At 39.5% G+C, this 17238-nt stretch overlaps 2 protein-coding genes across 2 annotated transcripts; both read right to left on the bottom strand.

The window, feature by feature from the left end:
- Window positions 1–2131: 2131 nt before the first annotated feature.
- On the bottom strand, window positions 2132–4873 carry LOC102043387 (pulmonary surfactant-associated protein A-like). Its single transcript, XM_005417281.1, has 4 exons — window positions 4792–4873; window positions 4030–4230; window positions 3322–3399; window positions 2132–2620 (listed from the first exon to the last, which is right to left on the bottom strand). Exons 2-4 carry the CDS (start codon window positions 4181–4183, stop codon window positions 2244–2246), a joined length of 609 nt encoding a protein of 202 aa, XP_005417338.1. The 5' UTR covers window positions 4184–4230; window positions 4792–4873; the 3' UTR covers window positions 2132–2243.
- Window positions 4874–10880: 6007 nt separating this feature from the next.
- LOC102038776 (pulmonary surfactant-associated protein A-like) lies at window positions 10881–13234 on the bottom strand. The gene is made up of 3 exons (XM_014310328.2): window positions 13106–13234; window positions 12024–12095; window positions 10881–11323 (listed from the first exon to the last, which is right to left on the bottom strand). The coding sequence occupies exons 1-3, from the start codon at window positions 13227–13229 to the stop codon at window positions 10947–10949; spliced, it is 573 nt and encodes a 190-aa protein (XP_014165803.1). The 5' UTR covers window positions 13230–13234; the 3' UTR covers window positions 10881–10946.
- Window positions 13235–17238: the final 4004 nt, after the last annotated feature.

The raw sequence follows: 17238 nt of genomic DNA, 5'->3' as shown, positions 1-17238 counted from the left end.
TAAATGTTTGCTGACGGTGGGCTGTGTGTCCAACTTCATTCTCAGGCTGATGTTTATTGCTGTACATTTCTTAAACTTTACTGGAATGTGATGAGTGGAAAATTACTATTTGAGGTGATGCTTGTGATCCTGTTTCCTTGTGCTCGTGGCAGAGTTAATTTCACAACAGGAGTCATGCAAGGCTGCAGACTGGGCAGGTGAGCTGATGGGTGCAGGCAGATACTGGTGAGCTGAAAAGTGTTTGTGAGTAAGAACAGAGTTTGAAAGTGAAACAGAGCCATACAGACTCCTGAGTCCTCATTTCCACTAGGTTAACAGAGGAGTCTATCTGATATGGGATTCAGCAGTTTTTATTTTGGCTGTGCTGTCCAGAAATAAGGCGTTTGTTAACAGCTTGCAACTCTCCTTACATGCCAAACAGATGCATGGATCAAAAGGACATTGCTCACAAAAGTTTTATATTTGCATATGTTGGAATAACTTTATAGATCTTGGAAACAGGGTCCTATTTAGTATGCATTGTGATGAAGGATTGAAATACTGCTGGAGTGAATAATTGAATCTACCTGTGGAGGTGAACCACCTGCAGGCACCAGGCTGCTCAAGCAGAAAGGTGTCTTGCTTTGACACCAACCTTGTTGCATTGATTTTCCTAATCCTTAGAAGACAAGCAGCTTAGTTAGAAGAGAACAACAGCAACAATGATTCACAGGCCCTGACATCAAGCAGAGGGCTGAAAGAAGACCAGGAAGACCCATTCCTTGTCACAGAGCAGGTGGTGAGACCATGTGGCCAAAATAATCCTGTAATTGAATTTAAGCCAGTGCAGGAATGTTGTGCATGGCAAGTTGCTGCTCTGGAATTACAGTGATTTGCACAGCTACAAGGTCCCAAGCAGCTCTTTGCTGGCCCCCAGGTTCACATGAGCTGTGTGTGAGCACACCTTGCCTCCCTGTTACCTTCCACACTTGGGCTGTTCTGTCTCCCTGTCATGCAGAGGGTGAGGGGAGCTGATCTGGCTCTAGAGCAAGCTGGGACTAACACAGTGGGAATGAGTGTGGCTCATGTCAGGAATTTGGCTTTATGGAGGTACCCCCAGATGCTCAGCCAGCCTTTGCACCATGCCATGGAGCTGATGAGGAGCCTTCATTGCCTCATGTTGAATTCAACTGCCCTGGAAAAAGGAAAAATCCAAATCAGACATCTCTGAGTGTGCAGCTATGCTGCACAACTGTAAATCTAAACTTGGGGAATTCTCACCTTCAGGAGATGAACAGACTCAAGCAAGAAAACTGAGAAAGATTTCTCTTAATCCTTTAGCTTAAGTTGGATAGTGAGATGGTGAGCTGGGTGAGACTGAGCAGCTTCTGCAATGAGTGCTGGGTCACTTGGCATCCTCCAGCCTTGGCCCTCTGGGAATCCCAGTGAGGGTCTGACAGGCACCTTTGTGGTGCCCAAAATTAGTTGTATCTGAATCTCATGACAATATAGCCTAAAAAAATTTGCCATGTCGTGGCTCCGCTGATTTCCCCTAAATCACACATGCCCAGTAATTTTCCTGCTGTCTCCCTTGTGTTTTCTTCCACACATCCCATGTGACAGGGGACCTTGGTCTTCTTGTGCTCCTTGAGTTAGGAAAGGCATTAGGAATTGCTGAACAGTGGCTTCTGGTCACCTCTTTTGAGGTGCATGAAGGCTGCTAAAGCCTTGCTGACTCTGAAGGTTTCCAGTGGGAAATGTAAGGAGGGTGGCACTGAGCTGCCCTGCTCGTGTCTTCTCTGGGGCACCTGTTGGGGGTCAGGGTGGCCAAAGCAATGTGGGCTGAGCAGAGAGTCTGAATGGGGAGTTTTGGTGAGGGAAACTTACAGAAAGGGATCAAAATACACACCGAGTAGAAGTTCATGGGTAAAGGAGTACTGGAAGATTTTGTGGCTGCAAGTCACTTTAGATATGCAGCCAAGAACTCTAATTTTTGGTCTTGTAATAAGTCAGCAGGCTAACAGCAGTAGGAACCCATAGGCAGCAATATTAACACACTCAGTGGGCAATGATTAACAAACAGACAAAATGGCCTCTGCTTTCATTATACAGTTTGCTCTTTATGGCTGGCATTTGTTGAAAAGACAAATCAGACTGGGAAATAGTGCATTTTATTTTTTCATGCTGGTTTATCTAAGTTCACTAGCTACAAAGGAAGACACGAGTGATAGGGAAGCACATTCCAGAGAGCAGCAAGGGAAGCACTAAAACTGGCAGACAATAAGGTGATTCTTGTTGCAGATCTTGTCATTCCAAGTGCCGTCAGTGTACATCTCCACACACTCCTCCTGCCCTTTGCCAGAAGGTTCATTTGAATACCAGTTAGTATAGCTCAGCTGAGCACCGTTCAGGAGCTGGAATCTTCCTGGAATAAGGGATTGTTTTATCCCCAGGTAGGCATAGGTGTTAAAATATTTCACAAAGTACAGAATGGCATCATTCTCTCCAGGGCTCTTTGGAGTGGCAATAGAGCCTCCAGCCTCTTTACATTTTTCCACTGTACCATCAAAATCAGCTTTTTTTCCATTGGTAGCAAAGATTTTTCCTCCTGACTCTGTTATCATCTTGTTCAAGCGAAGGACTGCAAGAGAAGGGAAAAGCTGTTAAATGTGTGTGCTGTTGTGTGCTCACTTTGCTGTCAATTTTAACTCCTGCTACTTTGCTCCATAACTTTAGATTAAACCCAGGAAAAGGTAAAGGAAAGGAGAACTTGAAATCAAAGAAATTTGAAAATGGAGAAGGGGGAAAAGGGAAGAAACACACAGAAGATGAAACAGGAGAATCACATAAGAATTTGGAGGAGGAAAGGAAATGAGGAATTCTTTTTATTTAAAAAAAAGCGCGTATGATTTTCTTTGAGACTCTCGATAAGACTCTGAGGTGGTTTGCAGTATACTAATGTTCTTGAGTGAGTGGGATCTTAGATTTGATCTGGTCATGCTTGTCTTAGTATGTTTTTAGTGTTCTGTCTGTTGGGGGCACAAGGTGTGCATGGAGCAGCTCTGCATAGGCAGGGATTTTAATCTGCCACATTCCTGCCTTGCTTGCACTCATACTTCAGAGCTGTTACCCAGGTGTCTTCCACTAGTTATGAAAATCTAACTCCTGCTCCCCCACCCCCATTTGAAAGTTTTCACTCATTGATAAAACAGTGAAGAAGATATAAAAAAGAATGCTATAAAACTGCAGAAAATTCTGCCTTCTTCTTAAGAAGCAACTTTTGCCCCCCTGGTCTATCCCCACTAACCCAGCAGCAGAGGAAAGTAAAGGCAGATAAAATACCTCCTTCCAGTCTGGAAATCCGATATTCCAATTGATGGATGGGGTCCCCGTGTTTATTACCAGCCAGAGCTGTGAGATCTGTGAACAAAACCAGCTAGCATGCACTTTGCTTTACAATGTCAGTCTTGGCTTTCAAATAAAGCAGAACTCATCATATGAAATTAATACAAACTTTTGAAATGTTTGTTTGACAAGTTTTAGTTTACTGCTGGGTTTTAAGCAAGTGATATCTTCACACATTAATCTTTGTAAGGATAGGGGATAAGTTCCTGGAAGTCACCTGCAGAGCAGGGATGTTTATGGAAAACTGGAACTGGCAAACTGAGATAGTTTTCTCTCTAGGTGATTGAGCCAGTCCAGGCAAAACTCTGGCACTTGTGCAGTAGGTTTAGCTGATTTTTAACTGTGTCTAGGGACTGAATCCTTCATAGAATCCTTCAGAGCTGTTCAAGCTCTTGCTTACAGCTACAACCTAGGGCTCAGCAACAAGTTTCTTGTCTATAGAAAATTCTAAACTTTTGTCTGTGAGTTGAACCATTGAATCATTACATAGAGATTTAAGCATCTTACTTCATGTAAGGAAATTAATAATAAGTCCTGATTACTTTATTTCAAATAGATCACACAGCAGATTATGGTAGATAGCACTGAGTTTTCAAAGCATAAAAATAGAACACAACAGATAAAAATGGAGATAACTTCACATACCTGGTATTTGCTGTTCATCTGCACTGTTGCTTCTTTCTCCAAACAAAGGCTTGAAAGGGAATGGAAGAAATCCTGCAAGTTTACCTTGAGCACAGAATGGGAGCAGGAAAAAAGCTACTGCTAAGATTTTGTGCAGCTGTGGAGACAGCATCATTTAAAGCTAAAGGTAAACCAGACTGGTTTAGTCTCCAGGGTAGAGTCCTGCATTTAAATAAAAAAAGAGAATGTTTTAGAATTTTTCTGAGCGTGAAGTCTTACATATATTAGACTTTGCCTGCAGTGACATGAATGTCATTCATGTAGTCGCAAAGCGATCTTATTTCAGACAATCAAGATATTTTCCCAAAAGACAGTCTGCTAAGTCTATGAAAGTCTACAGAGCAAAAAACCCAAAACATCCCTTCAAAGCTCTTTCCTGTACATCAGATATCATTATATGCCATTTTTCCCCATACAAAAAGTTATAGTTTCATTTTACAGGAGAGCAATAGACACATGGCTGCTTTAGCAAGAGAATGTTTAAAACAAAGTGGGACATGCTGTCTTTGTCAATTGGTTTAAGAGCAAAACTGCTAATACTTATTCTTCTATTGCAGCATCCATTTTTAACATCTCTTCACCTCAGGTGACATGGTCTATAAAAAGAGGTGAAATTGTTAATAAAAATGTTGATGCACACATTGAAATTGGAAAGTCTTGTGATACAGTTTAATAGATTCAACATAGCTGAAACAGCAACCTATCTAAAGATGTGCAACTTACCTAGCAGCTCCCGTGTGAATTAAGAAAGACTCATTAAATGGTCCAATTTATAGGGCATGTAACTTGAGATTCATCTTCTTATCTACAGAGAGCACAAAGAATACATCATATGATATGAATTGGCATATAATGGAAATTGAATGAACTTTAACTTGAATGATAGGGGGAATGTTTTCTTCAAGAGGTAAACATACTTAAAACATGAGGAAAGTATTTGAAGGTACTTTTGTAACTTGTAGAAACATTTTCACACATTTTAAAACACCAACCCTGGAACAGAACAAATTTCTCAATTCATATTTGAAATACCTGATATTTCCACAGAGTGGGTGTGGAAATGTCACAGAAGATAAGCAATTACAAGTTCACCTGAAATATAATAATACCAGGAACACCACCATCATTTTTGTTAGACTGAGGACTTACCAGTGATAATGACCAAAGTCTCATAACTAAACAGAATCTCACAATTGTAGCAGCAAAGGCAAATGACAAATCTGCAGCACGTGCAGAGGAGACAGAGAGCGAGACACATGCTGAAATAACTTACAGAATACTCCAGGGGAAGTTTATGTGTCAAAAAGAGCAGTTTTCTCCAGTGGAGCAAGGACCTCTCAGTGAAGGAAAAAAGCTGCTTTATGCCAGTCCTGCGAGTACAGAGGCCCAAGATGAGAAGCTGAAATGGAGATGGCCTTGCCAAGTATTTTACAGCTGTTCTCAGCTCTGTGCAGTGAAGATTTTAAGGAAAGGTGTTTGTGTTCCAGTTCAACCATGATATGGCCACATCATGCTTGTGGTGTCAGGCCAGCATCCTGGTGCTGCAGCAAGGCCAAGAGCCAGGACAGCAGGGCAGTGAGGTGCTTTGGGACTGGAAGGGGAATGTCAGCAGTATCTGTATTAGCCTAACCAATGCTACTGGGTTTGGGCAAGGCCAGGTCACCTCCACAGGCACTGTGCCCCTGTGCCTGCACTTCCACACTCACCTCAGCCTCTGATGTGTGCCCCAACACCTTTGTCCTTGGTGGTGTGCCCACAGATGCTGGATTAAATCCTGCTGCATTGTTTATTGAGTGCCCTTGAGTGCACCAGTCCTGTGAAAAACAAACAGGCAGCTGTATGCACACTGACAGAAGAGGGCTGTTTTCAATTTGCACGAGCTACCTTTGTTTCAAGCTTCTTGTCAAATTTCACGTTTCTTAGCTTTTGAGTGTTTGATGTAATGCTTTCAACATTCTTCTGGCAGAGATTTTTTACTTTTTATTTTTTGGGAAAAAAGCCCCACCAAAATCAAACAGAGGACGTGAGACAAGCCAGTACCAGGGATCTAGATGAGCCCAGAAAAGGTCACTGGCAGAGCCTGGCCTTTTGCATCCATGGTGAGAACAACTTGAACATTTAACTGCACCTGGAAGAAACCACAAGTTAGGCAAGTGTAGATGAGGAGGAGGTTTGGCCTGCAGTTGTGGGTTCCACATCCTGACTCAGGGCCTGGGAAACCAGAAGGGGGGACAAAAGCTTTCTTGTGATAGACTCCTGAGGAAAAACTGATGTAGATTGGATAAACTATAAACCTTTCTTGTCTTGATTTTCATCAGCATATTAATAAGGTGGTGCAAGTTAAATAGATATTTAAATACACCTTCATTTCTAATATGCTTGTTTATGATTGCCTCATAGACTATTTTATATGACTACCATAGCTTGTAAACTATTTTCTGATCTTTCCTTGAACCACATATCACAGAGGTCTAGCAAGATTCAAGGACACAGATCTGATAAAGAAGAAACTATCTTTGAGTACTGAGGTAACTTTTCTTTGGTTTCCACATCAATCAGTAAGAGGTTTCCTAGTTTCAGTGGCAGTGAAGCAAATGATGGATATTCTGAGTAGGTTGTGTTGTGCAGTGTATGTAGGCAAAGGCAAAATCTGCTAAGGACAGAGGTGGGTCAATGCTGTTTTCTTAGCTGCTCAGAAATACAGGCAGAGTTGAATGGCTGTGTGTTCCTTCCATAAGCCTGTTTGTTAGCCTTGCCTTGGTACATTTAGTCTCCTGAAAGTTAGGTTTTTTCTTCCATGGTACTATTCACAGGTAACCTTAAAAATTGTTTTCTTATTTTCTGTTTGTATTTAAATGCCCCCAACCCCAGCAATATTTTCTGTTTAAGTTGATTTTGTTCTGTTCTGATGTTGTTTCCACCCTACCTTGTTTCCACCTTGTCCTGTGTTTTCTGCATTTCAGAATAATTGTCAGGCTCTCCCCAGCAACTCTCTTATGCCTGGGAATAGCAGGGAGAGCCCAGAGCATGGGGAGACACGAGGTCCCATTTCTCAGAGGAGGGCTAAGGCTATTTTTGCTGAGCACAAAAAGCAATTCAGCAAGATGTAGGCACTTGGGATAGCAGACTTCAACAGGCATTTTTAAAAATTAAATGATGAGCAGCATTTTAGAGCAGAAAGTTTCATTTTACCTGTGATCAGTGCACATGAATGCTACTGCCATCTTGCCCCACAGACTTAGGTGAAGGATCCAAGAGGAGGGCTGGATGTCTCTGATGTGTCACTTGGTGTAGCTCAGCTGAGAAAAACCACAGAAGCTGTAAAGCAAGAAAATATCTCATTTCTTTAAGAGTTAAATAGTTCCCATTGCCAGAGCCTCCTCAAGGGTTAAGGAACCTTTCTCTGCAGTGTTGTTCAGCTCCTGAGCCACAAGGGCAGAGATGGGTGAAAGCTTCATTCCAGGTTTCACTTGGCATCACCTGGGTTACAGCCCTTGAGGCAGATTCTGCCAAACCCTAACACTGACTTCAAAAAAACATCCCAGACCTCTTATCATTTTTTAAGGTGCTACTCTAATTTCCAAGAATCCTGTATCTATTGTGTTTTGGAATCAGCTGTGTTTGTGTAGCTGTTGGCTAATAGGATTTTATAAAAGTGTGCTTCAGCTTCCCATAATGAAAGATCACTTGCAACCTGATACTCCGAGCTCCAGCTCACAATTTATACAAGATAAGGCAACCCTGCCAGCCTGTGTCACATCCTGCCAGTTAGGTTCACAACAGGTTGAACTGGAATTCAGTTTTCTCGAGAACCATGGGCCATGGGGTTTTTTTAATCAAGTTTCTACGAAAATCAGAAAAAAAATGTTTGCTGGAATCAATGGTCAGTTTCTTCACATGTGGTAGGGATTGATGGGGGCTGGTGTGAGGTTTTTGAATGCTCAAAATTGATAATATTACCCCTAAGCTGAAATAACTAATTACATTACACCATTATAAAAGAGATATCACTCTAGACCAGAGAAAATTCTCTCTGAAATAAATATCCCTAATTTTTCTGGCCTAAGTCTTACTATTAAACATACCTTATTAACTATATTCAATTTCTCTTATGTGAGACAGGTTCAATTTCTCTTATGTGAGACAGGATCCAGTTGCCTCAAAAGGGTTGGAATTTTTGCCATCTTTTTACTTGTACTAGGATCTTAATTCTTAATAAACAGCTTCTATAGTATGTGGGCAGTAACTAATTTTCTAATTTAAGGATCTTACCTTTACATTGCACTTCTGTAGCAAATAATTTTAAATGAAGAAAAAAGATTAACCTGGATTTTTCCTGGTCTGGTCATTATACATCAGGAATTAATATTGCACTTTTAAGGAAAGATTTTATAAAAAAAATTTATATTACCATAGCAGAACACAGAAACAATGTATTTTGTTTCTTCATGTGCCCAACCCCTCTGTCCATTAAAAACAAACCAAAACAAAACAAAAACCTCCAAAAACCAAACATAAATGGAGAAATCAGATCTTTCACAAAAAAAACAGACTGAAATGCTGGTATTTCAAATAGCATTTGAGGGTATAAATTGATAGAGTTATACACAAACACACACACACAAAAAAAGCCATATCCAAAACCAAAACCCAAACAATTTCTGTATGCTTTTCCTCTGTGGAACTGCAAAGAATAATCCAGCAACATTACAGATCAAGTGTGAACCATAAAGAGGAAAGTACTGCCTAGCAGTTCTCTGGCTGGATCTGAGGAGCTTTTATTTTTCAGCAGCATGTATGTGTTTAATTTGATTATTTTCTCCTTTTCTCAATCATAATGGCTAAAGCAGAAAAAATTGGGCTTTTAGACCTAGCTTAGATACTTTGCTTATTGATGTAATAAATACTAGCTTGTGACTGGAAAATAAAAATCTTATTTTTCTTAACTGGATGAAAACCACCCCGCTGTCTTGAAGTCTAAATCTGTTTAGATATAGATGTTATGTGGTGTTAAAACATTTGTAAAACATTTTTACACATCAAGGGTCTTAACAAGAGATCTCTACAGTCATTTTGCAATCCCAAATGTGGTAGAAATAAATTTTTCATTAACTAAAGGGATAGGATACCCCAAAAACTAGTTGGAGATATATGTAAATGAATATGCTTTTTCAGTTCAGAGAGTAAAAGATGATGTTGGTAGGGATTTTTTGGGGGAAGGATTTGGTGATTTTTTTGTGACAGGTAAACACTTTGCTGTAACAAAGAAACTGCACAGTTAGACTCAAAAACTACTAATGAGGTTTGCTTATTAAAATACTAATCTTTAAGAGGTAGTTTTAAGCAAACCTTCAACCCTTTCTAGCAGATTTAGTGTAGCTGGTCAGATCTAAACCCAGGAAAATGAAAAGGTATAAATTTAGCCTTACCTCTTTTTCTCAAAAACCACAGAGTTAGAGTTGTCATGGCTCTATTCCTTTCCTGTTTGAAACTTTTGGCTAAAATGGTACCATGGTCATAGGTCTCAAAACAGAACTGCTTTGGAAAGCTGGTTTGAAAGCAGGTTCACACTTTGAAACCTATCTGGCGTGGTCCTGGGTGTACCTTTTCCATTCCAGAATCCCAGTCTGCTCTCTTATCACTTGGAGTGCTGCGTGAACCTTGGGGATGAATCATCCCTTGCCAAAATTCTGGCAGGGCTTGGAGTGAATGGGAGCAGACCCTACGTCTCTTCCTCCTCATGGGAGCCTTGGGAACATCTGGGACTGCCCAGAGTCAGGTCCAGCTCCCAGGGGCTTCCTGCACAGAGCCAAATGTGGGGGAGGAGATTGTGTTTAATGCATGAATTTTAAAGCTGGGGCTTTCTTTTTTTTCCCCCCCTCAGGTAGTGTGTAAATGAGGATGGATGAGCCCAGGGCTTCCTCACTGCAAGGTAAGAATGTGAGAATTGGCTGCTGGTGGTAACTGTGCTCAGCTGCCCCTGCTCACCAGCTGCCCAAACAGAGCAGCAGGGAGAATACTCTGTGAAATGTTGCTTCTTGGTCCTACCAGATTTGAGTTGAAGTCTGTCTGTGCTGTTGCTTGGTATATAATATCAGCAGAGATGTTTGTGTTTGAACTGATTGAACTTCCACTCTTAGCTGCCTTCCCAAAATATTTTCTGCTTTGAGAAAAGACAGGTGGCCTTCCAACACTGCAGTCCCATGGTTTTCTGAGGGAATGTGCTGTTTTAGCAACAAAATGCAATCTTTGGCATTTTATACACTCTACCTACTTGAATTGAGTGCAATATTTATCTTTGTGTTTTATAGAGAGTAGCCTCTGAAACTAGAAAATTTAATTGTAAGTAGTATTATTGATATTTTTATAAAACAAAAGGTGGATGCTAATGAATCAGTGAGTGGTTCAATGTGACACAGGCTCTGTGATTGAAAGTGATGTCCAAAAGCTGAAACCATAATTGCTCCAGTGAAGTCAACCTCTGTGCATCTCTTTTGAGGAAGAAACTATTAAGTACTTCAAAATGCTTCCAACTATGACGCCACAGGCAATTTTAACTTCAGCATTTCCAGTCTCCCAAGTCAAACCTTGGAATTTTCCTCTAATCTTCACAAAGGTATGGAGACAATCTGCCATGAGAAATGAAGTCAGAAGTATTCCCAACCCTCCAAAAGGGAGAAACACATCAGGCACATCAGTTCAGGCACATTTTAATCATGTTAATCACCTAGCACATTTGGTATTTTCCTAAGGCTAAAAAATATCACAATACGATTCATCTTATATTTTAGGCTACAGAGAAATTGCAGGAATTTAATCAACCCGAAACACAGCTACTTCATCATCTCCATTCTCTGAGGTGGCTGAAAGACCATTCTCTAAAATTCACAGATTGTGAGACGGTACATATTGCATTTTTTGTCATTCCAGGAGCCCTCAGTGTACATCTCCACACATTTCTCTTTCCCTTTGCCATTGGGCTCATGCTGGTGCCAGTTGCTATAACTCACAGGCATACCATTTAAATACTTAACCTGACCTGAATCCTCCCCCTTTGTAATGCCCAGGTAAGCATATTGGTTATACTGTTTCACAAAGTCCATAATAGCTTTATTCTCCTCCTCGTTCTTGGGGGCTGCAAGGGTTCCTCCAACCTCTTCACAGGATTGTAGTGCAGATACAAAGTCAGCTTTCTTCCCATTGCTAGCAAGTATTTTCTCTCCTACTTTTCTTATTTTCCCATTCAAAGCAAGCGCTGAAACATGAAAAGAGTTAGCTTTGTAAATTCTCTATGGCATACTGATGTAAAAGCAAAGAAAAAGAAATCAAGAGATGAAAACTAAAAGTGCTAAAAGGAACAGAGGGAAAAATTGAGCTAAGGAAGAGGAGTAATAAAGATCTTTAATTTTACCCATTCACTAACTGTTCACTAAATATATTTTTCTGCTTGTGACCACTTGTCCTTGTCTCCAAGACAGGGATGTCTCACCAACACCTCTTAAATATCAACCCTGTTATATTTTGTGTACTTTCTAAAGACGACCAGCATGCTTCAGATTTGAGCAAAGGAAACAGAAAAATGATAATTGTTTAGTGAAACCCTTTTCAGTACAAAACAATTTACCACCTTTAACAATCTGGCTGCTGATAGATAAAAGTGGCACAAGACTGAGTTTCCATGAATCCATGTGGAAAGTGCAACACCAGGTAGTCGGAATATTTTTTTTAATAAACCCAAGTTGAATAAATGTGCATTATGATTGCCAAGAGGAATCTGCTTCTCTCCAGGGAAATAAGACTGACTTCCCTTGCTTTGAGTGAGAAAATGGAGTTTTGGGGTGTAGTACCCATCCGAAATGCAGTTTCCTTCCTGCAAGTTGTGGCTCTGTAACTAATTTTGCCTATTGCACTTAAAATTGATTGTGAGCTGAAAAAGTAACAAGGGGAGGAATTACCAGCCTCAAGTTGGAAAAGTCGGTGCTTCAAATTTGCTAAAGCAAATTTGCTGGCCAAAGAATCAGGCAGACCTATACAGATAAAAACAAAAGCCATACAGTTATACTAGGCTGTGCTGCTTGGAACAATCCCCTGGATAAAAGCAATTACTTTCCAGAACTAAATTGCAAATGTATTTTTTAAAATCAGCAAGAGTAAAATAAATATTTTCCCAGTATTTTTTTTCACATTGTTGTTAATATATATTAAAGCAAACTAACAAAAACATCCAATCCTCTGAAATGCTGGTAATTCTCCTCTGCAGAAACGAGACTGAAGCTCTACAGGCTGAAGCCTTTTGTTAGTTTATCTGTGAAACTGGCTTTGCCAAAGACAGGTTTCATTGGTAATGACAGGCATGAGGAATACTCTGAGGAGGAAACAGTTTCTATGGCACCGTGTGACTTTCTTTTTAAAGCGCTGGATGTTTATCTTGCTTTAATGGGAGCCATAAACAGTGGTAGTGGAAGGTTTCTGAATAGTGTAAAAAACATCCACAGCACTGCTTGCTAAAGATGGGAACCCACTGTAAAGGTAGATTCTTTTTTTTCATACCACTTCCCACAGGTAATGGAGGTCCTACATGTAGAATAAAGTCACTAATGTACTCCCATGATAATAATCATGATCATAATTCACAGCTAAAACAAACAGCAATGTAGAAGCACAAAATCTTGCTGCATCCCCAGCAACATTGCAGCTCTTTCTGCACTTCACAATCCATTAAAAACCCCCTATATTTTACCTTATACAGGGAGACTGGGAATAATTCTGATCATGCTTTAGCCTTGTCAGCAGACCTGGAGAAAGTATTTCTACATATATATAAAATATTTATATGTTAGGGTGTTTCTTCCCCCAGAAGAGAGAGGAGACCTGTTTTCCTGTTTTTTAGAAAAATATTAAACTTCCTATTTCCTCCATTCTCTTTTCCTTCCTGTGCTTAACACATCTGCTTCCTTGAGAGCATGTGTCCTTTTGCGTTGTCCGTTCATGCAGCCTTTGTGAGGTGGGTCTCTTGCAAAAGAAGTTGTTTGCTTACCTTTCAGACCATTCCTTCCAGGGATACCAGGCAGCCCAGAAATTTCTGGGCATTTACTCAATGCATGGCAAGTCACTAACAAAGCAGCCAGTGCTATGAGGGTGTAGGATGAGTTAGACAGCATGATTTCTCAGGCCAGCTGTAAAAAAACCCCACACATTTGTCAGGCAATTCTGTAAGAAATTGCAGACATTGGTTTATACAGCTGCACACTCCTCCCACCATGATCCCTTCTTGAAATTTACATTATTTCCTTGTTTAAATAAAGTTTATAGTTCAGGTGTAAAAGATTGATTTTGCAACCATTGTGTAGTTTATATACAAAACTCTTTTTAGACTGATAAACTTGGAGTAGTGAAAATAAATTATCCCTTTCACTGTCACTATTTGTTGGATTAATCCTTGAGAAATGATAAGCTCAGAGGTAACTGATCACACTTAGGCCATTAGTTGTCTGCAAGGACTGTAATCACCCAATGGTGCATAGGATATTAACCTGAAAGGCAGATCTGTCACAGTGGAACTGGTCATGTTTGGGAGCTTGTTAAAGCACAACACTATCTAAGCACGTTTATTTGGCATAAACTGATACTGTTTTACACATGGGCAAAACTTTATAGCTCAATTGACATTCCTATCCCGTTTTGAACAAAATTCCACAAGCTTGAAAATGTCAGTTAATCTTGTAGAAAATCAATTTTTGCTGGTTGGCAATAGGTTTATTAATTTTATTTTATCCCAACAGATAAAACAACAACTAGGGTTATAGTCTTAGTGCTGAGCTGTCACAACTAAAAAGCATTTTAAAACTGTACATTGTGGGTTGTTTACAGCAGAGTGAGCAGGTGTGCTGTGCAGCTGTGAAACATGAAGGACTGTAAGATACTGTGGCATAGAAATATCCAGTGATTGACATCATTCAGTTAAACTAACAGGAGATATAAAGAAAGGTTCAAGATGCCAGTATGAGGGTCTGTTTCCAATGGGGTGATGCTCGTGGGTTGACTCATACAAAACAAATAACTTAATATCCATTGCTTCACTTTTCTATTGGCACAAATCGAAGATGATCCTTTACCTACTCTCTCTCAAAAAGCTCCATATTTTTTTAAAAAATCAGCATTTACACCTACTAGGTTCTAAATCTAGCTCTACCTAAAATTTAAAATAAAAGCTTTGTTGGCTTGAATGCTGTAAGATGATTAACACCTGGGTTCATCAGCTATGACAAGGTATTTGCTATTACATTTCAAAGTATATATGCCAAGCAGAATCAAAATATCATCTAGTGTCATTTATTAAGTGAGGCAAGCTTTTAAAAGAAGAAGCATTGCTTAGATCTTCCATATTGACTCTGTTATAGAAGACTTTTGAGGTTATTTTTAATCTGCATCAACAGCAACTGGTTTTTCTAGGGGAATGTCTCATCAACCTCAAACTGATGTGACATACCCTTGAATATACGAATATTCAATTATGTCATAAATTTGCAGCACATAGGATCTGTTTAACTAACAGCAGTATGGTCAAGAATGTGCACTTTAAAGAAGGTAAAATCAAATCCACTGAGTGCATATGTGCAGTATTAAAGGTGCTGTAGAGTTTGGTTTGTTGAATTTGGAGCATCTCGAGTTGTTTGCCCTTTACTGAAGGCCAGCAGACCCCTCTGGAACCACCGGCCAGTGACTCAGAGAGAGCAGGTTATTAGAGACCCTAACAGAAACCTACCTTAGGTGATAGGAATACTTACATCCTTGAGATAAGGAAATGCAATTACAACATGTACCCTTTGCCTGGTGACGATCATTCAGGGAATTACATTTGAATGGACTACTGCATCCAGCTCATAATTGGATTATGATGCAGAGTCAGACTCCTGATCAGTTATATAGCAAAATTGAAAAAACACAGCCCTTCAGTTTTAATCCAGTTTTAATGACCTTCATCAGTCATTACTATCTAGTGTCCTTCAGGCAACTCCTTATCTACCAAAATTGCTAGTATAAGCAAAGTAAAAAAATTACTAATAAAGGGAAATTTAATTTTAGAACATAAATATGACCACAGAAATCAAAAGGAACAGGTTTGCCTTCTAGCTGAAATTTTTTGTGATTTATTAAAAGGAAATTCAACTTACCCTTCTGCTTCAAAACGAAATGAAAAAGCAGTTCACACAAATTCCCTTTATATAGTGTGGTGTTTGTTAAATGATATGGCTGAAGTGGATACTGGGGCCACAAATGAGCTTTTTCAGTTTTGCTCATATATTTGTTATGCAAATACTGGGGTCAGTTTTAAGGGTTGAGAAATTTCTTTTTTTTTAACAAAATAAAGCCAAAGTTGTAGAAAATACAATCCAGAACTAACTAACCCCAGATCTGTAGATACAAAAGATATAAAAACATAAAGTAAGCTTCAGCAATTTTAGGTCATATTTTAAAATTGTTTGCTGTTTTATAAAAGCAAAAAATAGCAGATGACCACCAGTGGCTCTTGTAAAAGGAAAGATACACTTGTGATTAATCTTAGGGAAGCCCGGTACCTTCCAGATAGTCTGACCCAGTAATCAGAATTCTAAACTTTCCTCCCCTCTCTGTATCTGATGTACTTACCTTAATGTAATTTTCTAGCTATGTGCTAGAATGCTCATTCTGGTCTCTCTTGCACATGACAGCTGCTTCTCTCTTGGTCAGAGATGGATCTTGGAAAAAATCTGTATACATGCACAAAATGCTCAAATGGACATCATTTTCAAGGAAAGAAAAAAGAAACCAGAGGTTTTGCTCCTGTTGTTTCCCAGAAATAAGTATTAGGATTTTGTAACTCCCTTCTGGTTCTGATGCATTCTACTCTAAAATGTTTGATCCTAGATGGGGTTTGTTTTATAAACCTCAGCAAGCCAACACATCAGTGCCTCACCTGAGGGATAGAAATACCTCAGCTTCGCAGATTTTCTATGTTTTGTCAGTTTATACTGTGGTCTCTTAAAAAGAGGATGTTTTCTATTTTTCATTTGCATTTTACATAAACTATTTAAGTTTTGTCATCACCCCTAATAATAGTGTTATTCCTTCTGAATGACTCCAGCAGGATTCACAGCTGCATTCTAACATCTTTAGGCTCCCTGCTCAGCAATTAGAGATGTTTAAGATCAACTGGCTGACCTAGCCAAGATAAAATACCAAAGCAGACGATACATTTAGGATTCCCCTTAGACATAGTGCAGGGACTTAAATACAATTCCATTCACAGCTGTGAGTCTTGTCCTGCAGTTAAAAGTGCCCACATGGCCTGTTCTCCATCTCAACCCCCCCACAAACAGCAAACTGAAGATGTAGCAGGTTTCCTTCTTAGCAAATGATCAGTCAATACTCACAAATGTATGTTCTAGACAATCTATCTTCGAGGATCTTCCTCTACCAGATGGGCAGCAGAGCTCTGAATGCACATTAGTCCTTTTACACCACCAATGGAAACTATTTCTCTCTGTAGTTCAGATGAGGTAGATGTAAAAAACTGGTGTTGAGTGGATGAGATGTGGATTAGACAGTACCCAACAGATAAAATATTTTTCCAATTCCTGTTGCAGTTTGGAAATAGCACAGATACCAGACAATTGACCACAAAGACACAGGTAATTCTGTTTCTGAATGGCAGCAGACCTCTGGGGAACATAGGAAATTTCTTCAATTCCAGAATAAGATAGAACTTAATGGACCCAGATTTTGAGAAGCAATATTTTAAATTATTAGGTGCCCAAGTTCTTGGGAATGTTACCAGAACAAAATCTCAACAGATCCAATTTCTAGGCAACTCTGAAACAGTTGTAAGGGCTGGTTTTTCTGCTGCATCACTGCATATACATGCAGCTCTAACACATGAACATGATAAGTCTCTGGAGATTTGTACTGTTTCTTCCACCTAACACAGTTTATATTATAAGAAAATTAAAAAATTGAAGCATTAAACAGGGAGATCAGTAAAGCTCCATCAGCTTATCTCTATCCTTTTATGAAAGTGTGGTATGAGCAAGACATGGTTTATGATCTAGGAAAACCTTATCAATTCTTATCTTTTGGTAAAACTTTTGAAGAAAGATACATTTGATAACAGTTGTTCTCCCATGAGTCAGA

This window comes from Geospiza fortis, unplaced genomic scaffold (genome assembly GCF_000277835.1).
Source record: "Geospiza fortis unplaced genomic scaffold, GeoFor_1.0 scaffold130, whole genome shotgun sequence".
Classification (NCBI taxonomy): Eukaryota; Metazoa; Chordata; class Aves; order Passeriformes; family Thraupidae; genus Geospiza; species Geospiza fortis.
Note: the sequence above shows the minus strand (reverse complement) of the source record. Positions and strands in the feature narration are given on the sequence as shown.

Excerpts from the sequence above, each read along its gene's own strand:
- LOC102038776 (XM_014310328.2), bottom strand. The coding sequence starts at position 13,229 with ATGCTGTCTAACTCATCCTACACCCTCATAGCACTGGCTGCTTTGTTA. Across the intron at positions 12,096-13,105 it reads TGGAAGGAATGGTCTGAAAG|GTCTGCCTGATTCTTTGGCC; the intron begins GTAAGCAAACAA and ends TTATCTGTATAG. Across the intron at positions 11,324-12,023 it reads ACTTTTCCAACTTGAGGCTG|CGCTTGCTTTGAATGGGAAA; the intron begins GTAATTCCTCCC and ends TTCATGTTTCAG.
- LOC102043387 (XM_005417281.1), bottom strand. The coding sequence starts at position 4,183 with ATGATGCTGTCTCCACAGCTGCACAAAATCTTAGCAGTAGCTTTTTTC. Across the intron at positions 3,400-4,029 it reads AGATGAACAGCAAATACCAG|ATCTCACAGCTCTGGCTGGT; the intron begins GTATGTGAAGTT and ends TTTTGTTCACAG. Across the intron at positions 2,621-3,321 it reads GATTTCCAGACTGGAAGGAG|TCCTTCGCTTGAACAAGATG; the intron begins GTATTTTATCTG and ends CTTCTCTTGCAG.